Here is a 15,403-nt window from a genome sequence, read left to right as displayed (position 1 = left end):
TGATAAAACAAACCCAAGACCGAGGACACCGGTCCTAAAGCCTGTTTGGTTCCAATTTTCAAATTCCAAAATTATTTTTGTAATTTTGGGACCCCAAATTATTTTCTAAAAACCAAAAAAATAGAAAGTAATTTTAAAATATTTTGAGATATTTTCAAAAAAAAATATTTTGACAAATGCTTGTTTTGAATTTACTTTTAAACCCTAATTCTTTTTAAACTTATGTTCTTTGGATATTTTCCTCCCTAGTCATCATCGACAACAAATACCAGCATTTAAATAAATGTTGTTACAATTTTTTAAATACGCAGAAACCTATGCATGTTTAGGACCGAAAGAATAATTGATTAAAATAAAATGATATACAACCGATAAAATGTGAAGAATTAAACGTTATACAACCGATAATCGAATAAACTTAAAAATTAAACGTTATACAACCGATAATCGAATAAACTTAAAACTCTTATAAAATGTGAAGAATAAATAATTATATTAATGTTGTTATATATTTAATTGTTTTATTAGTATTCAGGTAGAATCGAGGCAAGATCAAGGGTTTTGCAGAAGTTGGAACCGACTGCTCTCCAAGAGGCTTCCAACGATTATTAAATCGCCTGGAAGGGGCTTCGAGACTCTCCTTCTCAAGCCCCAGGTCGGGACGAGACTTTCTTTGAGCTACTGGGGAGCAGAAGATAACGAAAGGGAGAATTATAATTGACATCCTATTTGAACTAACATACAAGTCAGCTCTTACACAATTTGTCAAATATTGAGTGCAATTTGTTTTGTTTTTTTTGTTTTTTTATGTTACATTGTAATTATAAGTCTTTAATATTTTATTGTTGCTCTTTTATAACAACTCAATGAATATGTGTGATAATCGTGTTCTTAGATTTTGCCCACAATAACATCTGAGATTTTTAAGAATGAAAAAAATTCTCACCTGGAAGGTGGAGAAGGGTAATGTATGTTCTTTTCGATTGACTTTCTTCGTCACTTGTCAAGGAAGGAGAGCGGTGATTGACTTTCTTCGTCACTTGTCAAGGAAGGAGAGCGGTGAGGCCTTTTTAATTCTTTGGTTCAAAATATATTTATATAAAACACCTATAAATTGGTGTCGCAATCTGGTTGGATAAAATTTGACGGAGTTGTTTCAGGGTGGGGCCACCCTTCTTCCTGCTAATCCGGCCATTTCCGAACCTGCCTTTCCCACTTTATTTAATAGGGCTTCGGACAACTGTAACTAAATATTCCAGGAAAAAAAGGGATTCAACGAATAAGTGTATAGTCTTCGCTTTTCTTTTTTCCTCTACAATCCAATCCAATCCGACCATGAAATCGCTTATTTGTATGTTGCTAAGGGATCGTATTATCTGTATCCTCCATAGATACATATTTTAGAATGGTTATAAAGATTAGAACTCATGATTTCAAGGTCATACAAATACATTTGTTTGTTGTTCATAGATTTGTTAATGTAATATGTGTTTAGATAACCCCTGAATATATTCTTACCTTCTTTATGAAATCAAATTTAGGATCTTTGTTGTGGTTGTAGTCTAGTTTTGACTTTTTAAGGCATCTTTTCTCTCTAACCAATTAGGAACCATATAGGTGTCTGTCAATTGTTTGTTCCTATATGATTGCTGTAATTTTGCTTCCAATATTAGATGTCATTGGGCTTATTTTTTGTTCATTATAGTTTCATTTTGAATCAACTAGAATGCATCTCATGATTGTTCAGATGAGATATTGACAAAAAGAATGTTTTTTTTTTCAAACTAGATCCAACCCATGATAGAGGTGTTTCCAAATTCATAAAAATAAAGGAAATTCTTGAAGGCTATTAAAATATAGTCTAGGCTAACAGTGCCTTGTTTGATTTTGCGGTTCTCCCAATGTTTTGAACATAACCCTATTTGGGCTTTGTTAAGACAAAGACCAATTGAAACTTGAAAGACAAAGTTGCAATCACTCTTTTAATGTATCAAATCAAAGGGGAAATAATAACAATATAAACAAAACACAGCATAAAACTAACAAAATGAACATCCAACAATCACAAATTGAGCCAACACAAACAAGTTTTCTTTTCACCCAAATGAACATCAAACAATCATAAATAGTATTAATTTGCTTCCACCATTAACCATGTCTAAACAAGCATGAAAATCCGTTCAAACATCCAGTTTATACAAGTACTGAAAAATAGAAGACCACACACACTTGGAACCATTACTAGCCATCATCGATAGACAACATTCAAATAAAACATGTTCTACTCTAGTAGAGAGGCAACCTCCTTTTCTTATGTAGAATGAAATGTTTCACATTAGCCTCCTTCAACACATCCGTGCTATATACTTAAAATCAAAGACTGCAAATATAATAATTTTGTTTGTAGTTAATATCAACACAATACAAATACCAAAAAAAACATGTCTAGTATGGATAGAGAAACTGCAAACCTGCAATTGGAAAGTGAAGCCCGTCCCTTCAAACTCCCTCTAAGCATCTGGTGCCGAAACAACATCTAATTCAACAAATCTCACCTTAAGATGATGAGTTTCAGACATAAAGCAACAACAAATATGATGTGCAATTTGCAAACACATAATTCATGTTTGTAATCTAATGATTTACCAAGAAACATCAAACAGTTACATGATCAGGGCTTCTGAACTTGTACTAAATAATATTGATCTCTAGAACATCTTCATTAAGATTGCATAATTCTAAACTTAATGGAATAATTATGTCAACTCCCCATAGAATATACCATTGAAATGTTCTTCATTTATATGTCAGTGAGTGCACCACATGTTCATAATTCTGTCTACCAATTTCTAAATGACAAATTGACTAAGTCTTGAAGAACCCATTTAAATAAAACATGTTAAGTTGTGGTTTGTTCAAAGATATATAAAATTCCCAAATTCTGCAATAAAAACAGAAGGGTTTTCAAGCAAATTTCACATACAAAATTGAAGCAGGAAGCAGAACATTCAAATGAAATGGAACATATAACAAATGCTAGCTGATCTTAGAAATCAATAACAAGAATGATCACCTTTTCGATGATGATGATCATCGGTAGCATCATGATATTCAGGTTCCTCCTCATCCATATCTGCAGAAGCCACAGAAACTATAGGCTCACCAACAGCCTTTCCACCATCCCTCTCATCAGGATAACGCACAACCACCACCGGACATACACAGTGACGAACACAGTAATCGCTAACGCTGCCCAACCTACCATCACTACCTCTTTTGGTCGCACCAAAACCTCTGCTTCCCATAATAACAGCACTCAATCCAAGCCTCTCCACCTCCAAACACAATCTCTCCCTCATATCATGATCCTTAACAATATGGATCTTAAAAGGAATGCCTGCCTCCACCAAAGGCTGAGCAACATCAGACGTTTTCGTGATAGTAAACGCATCGAAATCGTCTTCTAGCTTCTTCTGTGACGCCTCATCGGCGTTTGCCACTTGAGAGGCGTCTACGGAACCCCAGTCAGCTCCATAGAGGACGGAGGTGGGTCGGACGTGAACGAGAATGACGGCATCGCCGGGACGGAGATATTGGTTAACCGCCCACTTGACGGCGAAGGCACTTTCGTCACTGAGGTCGACGGCGATCCCGATCCGGCGTTGGGCGCTGGACGTGGGAGTGGCAGTTACTGAAGAGGAAGAAGGTGGGAAACGAGGAGAGGAGGATTTGATTTTGACGGCAGCGATCGAAGGAAAGTCGGATTCCGGCTGCATAATTGTAAGAGGATAAAGATGGCGTTTTTAGGGCTAAAAATGTTTAGAGAGTGAAATGGAGAAAAGAATTAGAGAAGGAGGAGATGCCAATAGCTTCTTGCAATGTTTTTCAGATCGGTAGTAAAATGTTAGCTTAATGAATAATGATGGATGTGAGAGAAGAACCTTTGACTTTTCATGGATATATATTATATCTTTCTTTAACAAGGTATAATACCAATTTTATTGCTTTTTATTTTTACATTTTCAGCTTAATTTTTTAATATAATAAAATTATAGCCCAATTGTTTTTATTAGAATGGCTCATTTGAATTGTATTATATAGGTTTGAAATTATCAAAATTTTAGTGGTAGAGTGCCCGCATAGCGTCCCTTTTCTCACATAAGGGCAATAGAACGTTATTCGATGAAGAAAACGTGCTTTAGGAAAGTGGTTCAGGTAATTCAGAGCAAAGCACCGAAAACCCTTGTGTTAGTGGTTTGAAATCCACTTTTAAGTCGACGAAGGGTCCAAAGGGCTAGAAGTGGACGAACGTAAATTTCTCAAAGTCAGGTTATTCCGCTTTTTGGGTCTCATTTGCCCCTATGACAGCACTTGCAAACACACTTTTTTTTGGAATGTACAACTCTGCATTCAACTTCGATTGTATCCACTCTAACGTGAGATGGAATATATTGCTCCAGTCGTTTTTAGAGAGTCGTTACTCCTTTTAGGTTCTTCAGATACTCGATTTAAAAAACACTAGTGTTACTAGACAATGGGCTATGATGCAAATATTTCAAGTTAACAACATAAAAAACACGAATCACCTAGAAGATCTACAAGGGATCTTCCAAAAAATTTCGAGATCAACAACATAAAACACGAATCACCTAGCAGATCTACCAGAGATCTTCCAAGATATTTCGTAAGCACAACATGAGGCCATTCAACATATTAGTGTTTAGATCCTCCTCCTCACCTATATAGCAGTTATTGATTGCCTAGTAAAAGTAGTTTCTTTTGTCAAAGAAGATAAGAAATGTTAACATTTTATTTGTGTTTAGGGTCTCGATGTAATTTACTTCATTCCTTATCTTAGCAAGTCCCTTAGACCGAAACTAATTCATTGAGAGACGAGTGGTGACATTGAAGAATTTTTAGGTCGAAAGAATTAAACGAATACTATACAAAGAAAAAAAACATTTTTTTCTTTTAATTATTTGACACGTTTATAAATAAAATGATATTTATAAATGTCTTGAATGTATTATTCTTAAATGTTTTTTCTTCTACATCAACATATTCTATTTTGTTAAAGGTATTTTGGGTGACTAAAAAATATAATCTAAGAAAAGAATTGAGACAATCTTAATAGAGATAAAATTTTGGTATTATTTCTTATAAAATTTTGAAACGACGTAAATTTGTGTTCGATTTATCAATTTGGACGTATTTTTGTTTTCAATTAAGTTTTTTTAGACATATCAATTGCTCTAATAATGTATCGTGGGTGAGAATGATTGGAAAATCGAAAAAATAATAATTGTTATTATTTTTTTTTACAAATTTTATAAATTAGTTAAGAAATAAAATTCAAGTTAAAATAGAAGATGAACGAGTTCATTCTCACTAAAAAAAGATGAAAGAGTTCATTCTAAAAAAATAAAAAAAATTAAGGTGATTAAAATTGTGATAGTTAAAGCCTTATATGACCCAATTCTAAAATTGAGTCTCAATTTATAAAAAACGACTCAAGTTCCGGTCTCAAATAACGTTTAAATATCATAAATTTTTAAATAACAATTATGCGCCTAAATTGGACTAACCCGTACGTGCTCGCATATCTCACCTGACCCGCTCGCCCGAAGACTCAACACCGTAAGCCCCATTTTCTCCAGCAAGTTTCAGTAGCAAAGAGGAAGCCCCGTCTTCTTCTGTAGCGAAAGGGAACCAGGCAGGCAGTCAGTCAGGCAGGTATTCCTTCCTTTCTTCCACCTTCCGTCAGAGCTAGGCGACGACGAAGAAGAGAAAGGAGGGAGCTATAAGGAAAGGCATTCTCATAACAGGTTTCTTCTCTTTATCAGGTACACATCGTTTCTCAGTTGAATGAGTTTCTTCTCTTCTCTTCTCTTCTCTTTCTGTCTGTAATTTCATTTCATTGACTACAGCCTCGAGAAAATTGAAAACTGTATGCATGACACAAGATTGTTTGGTATCATTCTTTCATCTGATTAATTTTATTTTAGGCATTTTGACAGTTGAATTTCTACCATGGCTGATTCATCGAGGTAACTAAATGCACCTGTTCCTATTCGATTTTGGAACACTTTGGCTTACCGAAACCTAAAAGGAATGAAATTTCCAGGGATGATTTTCGGAATACGCTCCGAGTACTAGTGGCTACAGATTGTCACCTTGGCTATATGGAGAAGGACGAAATACGCAGGCATGATTCTTTCAAGGCATTTGAAGAAATATGTTCTATTGCAGAGAAAAAACAGGTGATCTTTTTACCTGTTCTTGGCATTCCCTATCTCCTCCTATGAATTGGTTAATTTTAAATATGGATTGTCTCTGTGATCAGGTTGATTTCGTGCTGCTTGGTGGCGATCTTTTCCACGAGAATAAGCCCTCCCGTTCAACGTTGGTAAAAACCATTGAAATTCTGCGCCGTTATTGTTTAAATGATAGACCAGTGCAATTCCAAGTCGTTAGTGACCAGACTGTAAACTTCATAAATTCGTAAGTTCTTACTTTCTCAAAGTTATCAAATGTTTCACCTGTGTTTTAGTTATGTTAATGGATAATCGTCTTTCGCAGGTTTGGACATGTAAACTACGAGGATCCTCACTTCAATGTTGGAATGCCTGTATTTAGTATTCATGGAAACCACGACGATCCAGCTGGCGTGGTATGCATTAACTGGTAAAATGTTAGTTTTTAGTTTGCATTGTCAACAAGGCTGTTGAACACGATTGATTATTTATGTCTCTCTAGCTAAGTTTTCTGTTTTCAGATTTGAGCTAGGGTTGCAAAAAAGGATTATGCTAACATTACTAGTGATGAAGTAGCTCTATTAGGAACATGTTTGATATTCGATAGATGTCTTGGCCTAACTTATCTGAGAAAATCTCTCCATTTTTGGTTTTGTAATGTAACTCTTCAAGAAATCGTTCTCTCCTTAATATTCGAGTTTCAACTTGGTTAATTTCCATTGTTGTTACAGGACAACCTTTCTGCAGTAGATATCCTCTCTGCTTGCAATCTTGTGAACTATTTTGGGAAAATGAATCTTGGAGGATCTGGTGTTGGCCAAATCACAGTCTATCCTATCCTTATGAAGAAGGTTTTTCCAAAGATTTTGTCAATGATAAATTATCTTGTGGATCTAGCTTTCATATTTACTGGATACATTTTGCAGGGTTCGACAACTGTAGCTCTTTATGGGCTTGGGAATATTAGAGATGAGCGTCTTAATAGAATGTTTCAGGTAATTTGCCAAGGCCAATTTTTTTTATGAACTGTACCACTTACATAGAACCGATAATTCATTGGATGGTGCTTCCAGACACCTCATGCTGTACAGTGGATGCGACCTGAAGTTCAAGATGAATGCCAAGTGTCAGATTGGTTTAACATCCTGGTCCTTCATCAAAATAGGTTTTTGACCTTAAATAACTGAAATTGATTCATTATATATAAAATTCCCCTAAAATAGGTTTTTGATCTTGTGATGTCTTAGAATTTGCGCAAACTTAGCATTTTTGTGCATATGCATATGCATCTGACTCTAGTGTTCTTTGTTATTTGCAGAGTCAAAACAAATCCTAAAAATGCTATAAGTGAGCATTTTTTGCCACGTTTCTTAGACTTCGTTGTTTGGGGGCATGAACATGAATGTCTCATTGATCCCCAGGTGGCATTTTTTCCTATTTTCTATATATATTCTTGCTCCTTTGTCTTTTTTTCTTTATGACGCCATATAATTTCATTTGATTTTAACAGGAAGTTTCGGGCATGGGTTTCCATATTACTCAACCAGGATCTTCTGTTGCAACATCACTGATTGATGGAGAAGCAAAACCAAAGCATGTTTTGCTCTTAGAGATTAAGGTTGTCATCTGGACATGTTACATTAATCTATTATAGTTTTATGACTTTCCACTAAGACTATTCTGCATATAGTTTATGCTATTTAATGTTCTTGCAGGGAAATCAATATCGCCCAACTAAGATACCTTTAAATTCAGTGAGGCCATTCGAGTATACAGAAGTATGGCGAGTGTTACTGTATACCTTGCAATATTAGTTTTGTACAAGTTCTTAATATTATTAAAATGCAGGTTGTGCTGAAAGATGAACAAGATATTGATCCTAATGATCAGAATTCAATTCTTGAACGTCTGGATAAAGTGGTGAGTACTTATTTCTTAGCCACATTACAATTTCATTATATGTATATATAATATTTGTGTATTCCCTCGCTGACTAGTGAAGGTACACGAAAGCTGACCCGGGCAACCTGGTTACAAAAATAAAATAAAAAAATATTTGTGTAAATCTTCAACTAATTTCAGGTCAGAGAGTTAATAGACAAGCCTAGACAAAATGTTGGTGATGGGTCTGAGCCCCAGCTCCCATTAATTCGTGTAAAGGTAATTTTCTTCTGCATTTTTCTAGACATTGCTGCATTAGAGGTGGCGGCATCTGGCAAATCTGGATGGCTCCATGTTCTCATCAACTGTCAGTCATGTAAATATAATATTTATCTAATTTTAATAGGTCGATTACTCTGGCTTCATGACCATAAACCCTCAAAGGTTTGGACAGAAGTATGTGGGCAAGGTATTTCTTAGGCATTTCTTATAGGGTTTAAGTGGCTCTCACCCTCCCAAAGTTGTCATTGAATTTTCTTGGGTAAAAGGTACCTTTCATGGCTATTTTGTTCCCGTAGGTTGCAAATCCCCAAGATATTCTAATCTTTTCAAAGGCATCCAGAAAAGGCAATATAGGAGGTATTTTCCAACGATATAAATGTGGATATTCTATGAATAAGAGCTTGCTTCTTCTTCTTTTCGTGGTGTTGCATTTGGACCGTACCAATTCTACTGTGTAGTTTTGTTTCTTGTTTCAGTTTTGGCTAATTGCTTATCACAGTCTACTTTGACATTTTTACAAATAAAGTTCTTGGGATGATGGATGTCCTATAGTGGTATACTTAATTACTTAAATATTTTAATAGTTGATTTAAGATACTCTTATAAGTATTTTTTCCTACATATAGTAAGTTTGAAATATGTGTGGTAAGGTCCAAAGTTTGATTTCTTTTCCTTATTTGCCCATACTTTTTTATACATCATATTAACATTGGGCAAGTTATTGTTGCTTTCCTCCGCATGACCTATCTTTTTCTCTTGAAAATTTCCATAGAAATTGGGACAAAATTCCAAATCAATATATAAACCTCTTCAAATTAATACACAACTTGTAACATGAATACTTATCAATGACAATGTGTGCAATTCCTAGGATAACAAACATTAGACTCTGATAAATTGCACAATCTAAAAGAAAGTTCTTGCTGACCTGTCTAAGATTAGAACAATAAACTTTGATTCTCTTGTAAATATAGGTAAAATAGATGATTCAGAAAAGTTTCGTCCAGAAGAGTTGAATCAACAAAATATTGAGGCACTGGTGGCTGAAAGTAATCTGGTAAGTAATCAAAGTTTCTGCTTTTGTTTGACAATCAACAATTGATAATCCAATTGGTTGTGTTCTGTTTAATCTGCAAATATGAAACGTAAATCTTATTAATCATTGGCTTTCTGTTTACTCACTTTACTCATGGGCCTCGTCTTTGAATGAAAATTCTACAGAAGATGGAGATTCTCCCAGTTAATGATTTAGATGTTGCACTGCACAATTTTGTCAACAAGGATGAGAAAATGGCTTTCTTTTCTTGTGTCAAATACAACTTGGACGAAACTCGTGTAAGTATTTAATCTTGCACCTTGTAACTGGTACTATGAGTTTCCATAAATTCGATAAGGCTAATATGTTCTCATGTATACTAACTGTGACATTTCTTTTCAACTGGCAGAGCAAAATTGCACAAGATTCCGACACACTAAAATTTGATGAGGAAGATATAATTCTCAAAGTTGGTGAATGCTTAGAGGTAAGCAATTCAAATATTTGTTTTCCTTATCTATCCCTTCTCCTTCTCGTCAATATTTGGTCATGTGGAGTCTGATTGCATCAAAGGTAGCATGGTCAGTTAATTAAACAATGCTACACAGAATGAGATTGCCTAATGAAAAGAGAACGAATTTGTGAAACATTCAGTGTATTATATTTGGAATGTTATTTCTAGACCGAATTTGGCCTTAAGCTGGCATATTGGACAATCTGACTGAATATATTTGGTATTTAATATTTTAAAATATTATGAAGAACAAAGGATAATTGAGTATTTTGGTTGGTAATTTGAATGATGTGATTTAAGAAGTGATAATTGATGGATGATGGTTTGTTTATATGGAATTAATCCACATCAACAAGCTCTTAGTCTTCCATAATAGGGATGAATAATGGTTATTATGATTATATTGAAAATTTCAGGAACGCGTTAAAGGAAGATCAGGCACACTAATGAAGCTCCACTTTTTTCATCTAGTGTACAGTCCATGGAGGTGATTCATGCAACTTTATCGTACTTGAGGATCACAACTATTCATAGCAAAAAGAGAAGAGTGTATTTTCTTGTGTCTAAATGGGAGAATATCTTGTTATATTTTTACATTTAGGATGTCCGAGGCAAAAGTTCAGGATTTGGAAATGCAGTTTCTTTTAGCGATGATGAGGACACTCCAATGTTTTCTGGTTCAAAGTCAACCAGAGGCAAGAAAGGGGCATCAGTACCTTTTAAGTCCTCACGTGATGTTTCTGAAGTTGTAAAGACCACCACAAGAGGAAGAGGCCGAGGAAGAGGGAGAGGAGGTTCTAGTAGCTTAAAACAGACTACCATTGATTCAGCTATGACGTTCCGTACTTCACAGAGGTTATCCCGTTTCTAATTTCTCATGTTCTCAACAGTGTTATGTTTCGAACTCTTAATTAGGTTAATTTTGTTTACTGTTATCTCCCAGTTAAAGTAGAGAAACAAAATGTGATGCATCTTGAATTTCGGTTTCCTACTAAATGAAGATTGAAGATTGCTTGCTATTATATTACAAAAACATTTGGATATTATAAGTTTTTCTAAGAAGGATTGTCTTGCAGATCTGCAGCAGCTTCTGGTAAAAAAAGTATTGCAGAAGAAGAAGAGAATGTTGATGATTCTGCTTCAAGTGATGACACAGGGAAGAATGATCTTCATGTATGTATATATTGAGGATAATGTTCTAATGAAATTCATTCATATGATAGTAGATAATATATTTTAATCTCATATTTTATATTCAAGGATGAGGACGACGAGGAGGAGGAAAATATTCAAAGTAAAGGACGGAAAAGAGGGCCTCCTAGGGGAAGGGGGAGGGGAAGAGGAACTACACCTTCCAAGCGTGGTAAGAAGTCAGATAGCACAACATCATCGTCATCTATCCAAAGATTACTTATGGGCAAAGACGACGATGATGATGAGGATGAAGATATGGCAAGGAAAGCAGCAAGCAAAGCTCAACCTCGGGTGAGTAATAAATAATGTGCATCTAGAAATTGTCTCAACTAATTACTTTAAAATATCTCTTTAGTCATTGGGTCTGCCTTCCTTTTTACAATTTCATGATTGATTGCTTTTCCGACAGGTAACAAGGAATTACGGTGCCCTGAGAAGGTAATATCTTCGTTCTTTCTTTATTTTTCGACAGTTCTTCTTAAACATATGTAATTTGGAGCATTATTTGACGTAGTAGCCTGCCAGTTTATGTTATGTAGAATAGTCTAAGAAACTTTTGTTTTATTATTATTGATTATGCTAAGATTTTAAAGAAAAAACCTACCTGAACCATACATTTTATCATATTATTGTTAGTATTATATATTGTATATGGATATGGATATGAAGATAAGATCTATACCCCAACCAAACTGTTCCAATTTTGGCATTTTGTCAATGAATGAATGAAACTGATCTCAACCAACCTGTTGTTTGTCTATTAATGGGGAATTCTAATATATTAAATATTCAAATGTGCCCATCAAATCCAATGTAGCAGACAAATAATAATATTTATATATATGTAGTTTTGTTTTTGTGTAAGATGAAAACAATAGAACACTAGTTCATCATGTTCTGATATTGTTGAAGAGATCTCTGCCTCTGCAACCTCATCTCCTCATTAAACTTCTTGATGAATGCCTCCACCCTCCTATTCAACTCGTCTTGTCCAGGTGATGATTCCCTTTTCAGCTTCCTCGTCCTCCTCGCTGCCGGAGGCGAGTAATTGGTGGTTTCTTCGTCCAAGTTGGCCACCAACTTCTGTCTCCTTCCGTCGTTGTCATCCTCGTCCTGCCACTTGTCTGATGATTTACGTATGTGTCTAGTATACGGCATTGCTCGTCCCTCTGTTATCGCCTTCCACGTACTCTCCAACGTTTCATGTCTCTTTGGCTTTGATACCTTCAATGAAGAACTTCTCCCCCCTGAAAATAAAATTTATTTATTCAAATTGTCAAGTCAAAGTAAGACAACTTAAAGGGTGGGTGTCTCTTTTTCTTAATACAGTCACCGCCCAAGCAGAAGTAGTAGGCCTAACCAAACCGGCTAAAAAAGCGGCGAAGGGGGAGTTACGTGGACATGACAAAGCCATAAATTTAGACAGACCCACCACCCAGATTGGGCCGATTCCCATTTCGGGAACTTTCAAAGAAATGACTTTTGGTTTATGTCGGTTTCTCTTCATCACCTGTCCCTATTATTATTCGGATGACTTTGGCATCCTCCTCCACCCCAAAGTTATCGATTGGACGGTTATGCTGGTCCTACACTCACTCTCCTCCAACCATACACCATATTTGTAAATAATTTGGACCATTTTAGGTCTCTCGTTACCGGAAAAACCAAGCCTTTTTGCCGGTGGAGAAATTTACCATACTTTACCTAGGAGAGTAACGATTGAGAGTGAAAATTTGGTGTCATTAATGATGTCGGGAATGATGGGTGTTATTAATGATGTCGGGAATGATGGGGTAACACGTGATTGAATTTGAAAAATAAAATTTCTCGTTTTTATTAGATTTAAGTTCAATCACGTGTTGTCACATCATTTCTGACACGATTCATGACACCAAATTTCCGTTATCTATCGTTACTCTTATTAGAATAGTCTAGATTGTTTGTGTCATTCAATTATTTAATTACTATTTTAACAAAAGAGAGTATAATTAGGAAGGAAGAAGAAGAAAGATTACCGTCCATATTCGATTTGATAGGTTTCCGATGGCTAAATCTATTAGATCGAGGCGGTTTCTCATCCCAAACCGACTTTTCCGATGAATTCCACCTTTGTAAACTCAGTACAGTCGATTCCTCCACCGAATCCGCAGCCATGGCTGTCATTTCCATCTGCGCAGCAGCACCTTCATCACCTGTAGCCATAACTGTCATTTCCATACCTGTTTCAATTCCCACCACAGAAGAAGTCGAATCGGAAGGAAACGATCTTATAACCGTATCCGTAACCTCAACACTTGCATCGATTTCAACGATCTTAACATCATCAGTCGACGATTGCAACAGCAGAAGCGGAAGGTTATCAGCAACGTCCGGTGAAATTTCAGTCGGCGGTTGTAGCAGTAAAAGCGGGAGGTTATCAGTAGCGTTGGAGTTGGATGAAAGATTCTGCTGCTGGAATTTAGATGATGCAATAAGTATCAAGATTATGCAATTGATTACCAGGTAAAGATAAGGTGGCTTGAACCATGAGATTATGGAATTCCAAATAAAAGGTAGATCGGAAACCACGAATTGTGTAACGACGGGGAAGGAGAGGTTAAGAATCACCGCTGTGAATATTACTCCGACGGAGATCAGTACGATTTGTATCCTGTTACTAGATTTTGAAGATGAGATATATGCCATGATTTCTGACAATAGTATGTGCATGCAACTCTTTTTACCTTCAAAAAGCAAGAGAGAGAGAGAAAGTAGGTTCGAAATTATGGAGAAATAAATAAGATCTAATAGAATATATAAACTTTTTTATTACAATAAGTCAATTTAAAATTGGTTTAAAATTTTTGTGAACATAAATATTTAAAAAAAAAATGGTTCAATCATGCGACTTTAAGGTGAATATCTTATTCTATATATAATAGGAGAACAAGGATCTTAGTTTAATAAATATATTACAAACTTATTTAATAGCATTATAGTATTCTTTCTTTTTTTTTCTATAAATTAATTATGATATTTTGTATATTTTTTTTTTTTTGAATATATTTAAAATTTAAATTTATTTCCAATTTCTTAGTTTTTATTAATTATTAGTTCTAACACTAGACAAGTCGTGTCTAATATTAGACTCCTCGAGGTAAGAAGATAGGCATCTGTTGGTGAACTCGGTTTTCCGGTCACTTTTAATTTTGACGATACTTAAAGATTTTTTGTTTTGAAGTCTTTTAAGAATCCTTATCAAATTTTCAGCGGTTTGATCCTTAGAAGGTAGAAAAATAACCCAAGTAAATCTTGAAAAATCATCAATTATGACTTGAGTGAATCTCATTCTTCCTAAGCTTTTTACTGGAATTGGTCCAAATAGGTCCATATGCAATAGTTCTAAGCATCGACTTGATTGAGATTTCCCTTTACTCTTAAAAGTTGATCTGACCCTGTTTGCCCAACTAGCAAGCAGGACAGACTTGTCTTTTGAAAACTTCAATTTAGATAAACCGGAAACTAAGTCATGTAAAAAATGTTGTTAATTGTTTTAAAATCAAGATGATTTAATCTCTTATGCCATAGCCAATTTTGATCATTTTTTACTATCATGCTTACATGATTAGATATCTTATTTTTCTAGTTCATTTTGTAAGAGTTTCTTACTCTACTTCCGGTCAGTAGGGTGTTGCCCTGCTGATGCGGTGCGAGTCGAAGAGGCGTTATGCGAAAGTTGCAGCATCCGAAAATATCTCGCAAGTGTCAGATTTCGACGATTGCCTAGTGTTTTTCGGGCGGAAACGTTTAGGGGCTCAAATCGCATTTTATTAGTTTCGGGTGTTTTTTTTGCAATTTATTAAAAGTTGTTTACTTCTTTTGCAGGCTAGGGTTTGAGTATTTAAAAGAATCTTAAAACACTTGTGAGGGAAGATTATTAATCAGAAAACGAGGTTTCCTCAATATCTATCAACTTTCGGTATTCGTAAGAATCAACGAATCTTGATAAAGGTTCATCCTAGCCACGCACGCTGCATCAGTTGGTATCAGTTTCCAGTCGACCCTGAGGTATGCCGCCCCGAAGACAGCCACGCAACCCTACCCCTGGTGCTGATGATGGTGACCTTGCTGAGTTGCGACGTGAAAACGCTGAGTTTCGCCGTGATAACGACGATTTGAGGCGGCAAGTTGAATGGTTGACGCAACGGATGGATGCATCTATGCACATGCACCACCCTGAAGATGATGTTACGATGACAGATG

General features: G+C 35.5%; 3 protein-coding genes across 5 annotated transcripts; 1 reads left to right on the top strand and 2 right to left on the bottom strand.

Moving 5' to 3' along the window:
• Nucleotides 1–2,110: 2,110 nt before the first annotated feature.
• Nucleotides 2,111–3,911, bottom strand: LOC124921281 (universal stress protein PHOS34-like). 3 transcript variants are annotated; one of them, XR_007097657.1, is made up of 3 exons: nt 3,074–3,911; nt 2,472–2,555; nt 2,111–2,380 (listed from the first exon to the last, which is right to left on the bottom strand). XR_007097657.1 is itself a non-coding variant. In XM_047461915.1 (3 exons), exons 1-2 carry the CDS (start codon nt 3,774–3,776, stop codon nt 2,511–2,513), a joined length of 729 nt encoding a protein of 242 aa, XP_047317871.1. In that variant the 5' UTR covers nt 3,777–3,910; the 3' UTR covers nt 2,111–2,380; nt 2,472–2,510. The 3 variants fall into 3 exon arrangements, 2 of the variants coding, with proteins under 2 accessions (XP_047317871.1, XP_047317872.1); XM_047461915.1 differs by having other exon boundaries at nt 2,472–2,536; nt 3,074–3,910; XM_047461916.1 differs by having other exon boundaries at nt 2,472–2,518; nt 3,074–3,910.
• A 2,199-nt stretch (nt 3,912–6,110) lies between these two features.
• LOC124919457 (double-strand break repair protein MRE11) lies at nt 6,111–11,773 on the top strand. Its single transcript, XM_047459697.1, is given in 22 exon segments — nt 6,111–6,260; nt 6,344–6,501; nt 6,580–6,670; nt 6,986–7,105; nt 7,181–7,249; nt 7,328–7,419; nt 7,573–7,675; nt 7,765–7,872; nt 7,970–8,032; nt 8,103–8,174; nt 8,337–8,414; nt 8,542–8,604; nt 8,714–8,774; nt 9,392–9,474; nt 9,639–9,752; nt 9,863–9,940; nt 10,384–10,402; nt 10,405–10,454; nt 10,569–10,822; nt 11,044–11,140; nt 11,228–11,452; nt 11,571–11,773. Coding segments are annotated over 22 exon segments (2,109 nt in total). The 5' UTR covers nt 6,111–6,182; the 3' UTR covers nt 11,604–11,773.
• A 190-nt stretch (nt 11,774–11,963) lies between these two features.
• LOC124921732 lies at nt 11,964–13,878 on the bottom strand. Its single transcript, XM_047462424.1, has 2 exons — nt 13,177–13,878; nt 11,964–12,408 (listed from the first exon to the last, which is right to left on the bottom strand). The coding sequence occupies exons 1-2, from the start codon at nt 13,868–13,870 to the stop codon at nt 12,044–12,046; spliced, it is 1,059 nt and encodes a 352-aa protein (XP_047318380.1). The 5' UTR covers nt 13,871–13,878; the 3' UTR covers nt 11,964–12,043.
• Nucleotides 13,879–15,403: the final 1,525 nt, after the last annotated feature.

Source organism: Impatiens glandulifera, chromosome 1 (assembly GCF_907164915.1).
Source record: "Impatiens glandulifera chromosome 1, dImpGla2.1, whole genome shotgun sequence".
NCBI lineage: Eukaryota > Viridiplantae > Streptophyta > Magnoliopsida > Ericales > Balsaminaceae > Impatiens > Impatiens glandulifera.
This window is presented reverse-complemented; position numbering and strand designations above follow the sequence as displayed.

What these genes read in the sequence shown, in the direction of transcription:
- LOC124921281 (XM_047461915.1), bottom strand. Translation starts at nt 3,776, where the DNA reads ATGCAGCCGGAATCCGACTTTCCTTCGATCGCTGCCGTCAAAATCAAA. An exon ending in TGATCATCATCATCGAAAAG is followed by an intron (nt 2,537 to 3,073) that starts GTGATCATTCTT and finishes TTGTTGAATTAG; the next exon opens with ATGTTGTTTCGGCACCAGAT.
- LOC124921732 (XM_047462424.1), bottom strand. Translation starts at nt 13,870, where the DNA reads ATGCACATACTATTGTCAGAAATCATGGCATATATCTCATCTTCAAAA. An exon ending in TATCAAATCGAATATGGACG is followed by an intron (nt 12,409 to 13,176) that starts GTAATCTTTCTT and finishes TTTTATTTTCAG; the next exon opens with GGGGGAGAAGTTCTTCATTG.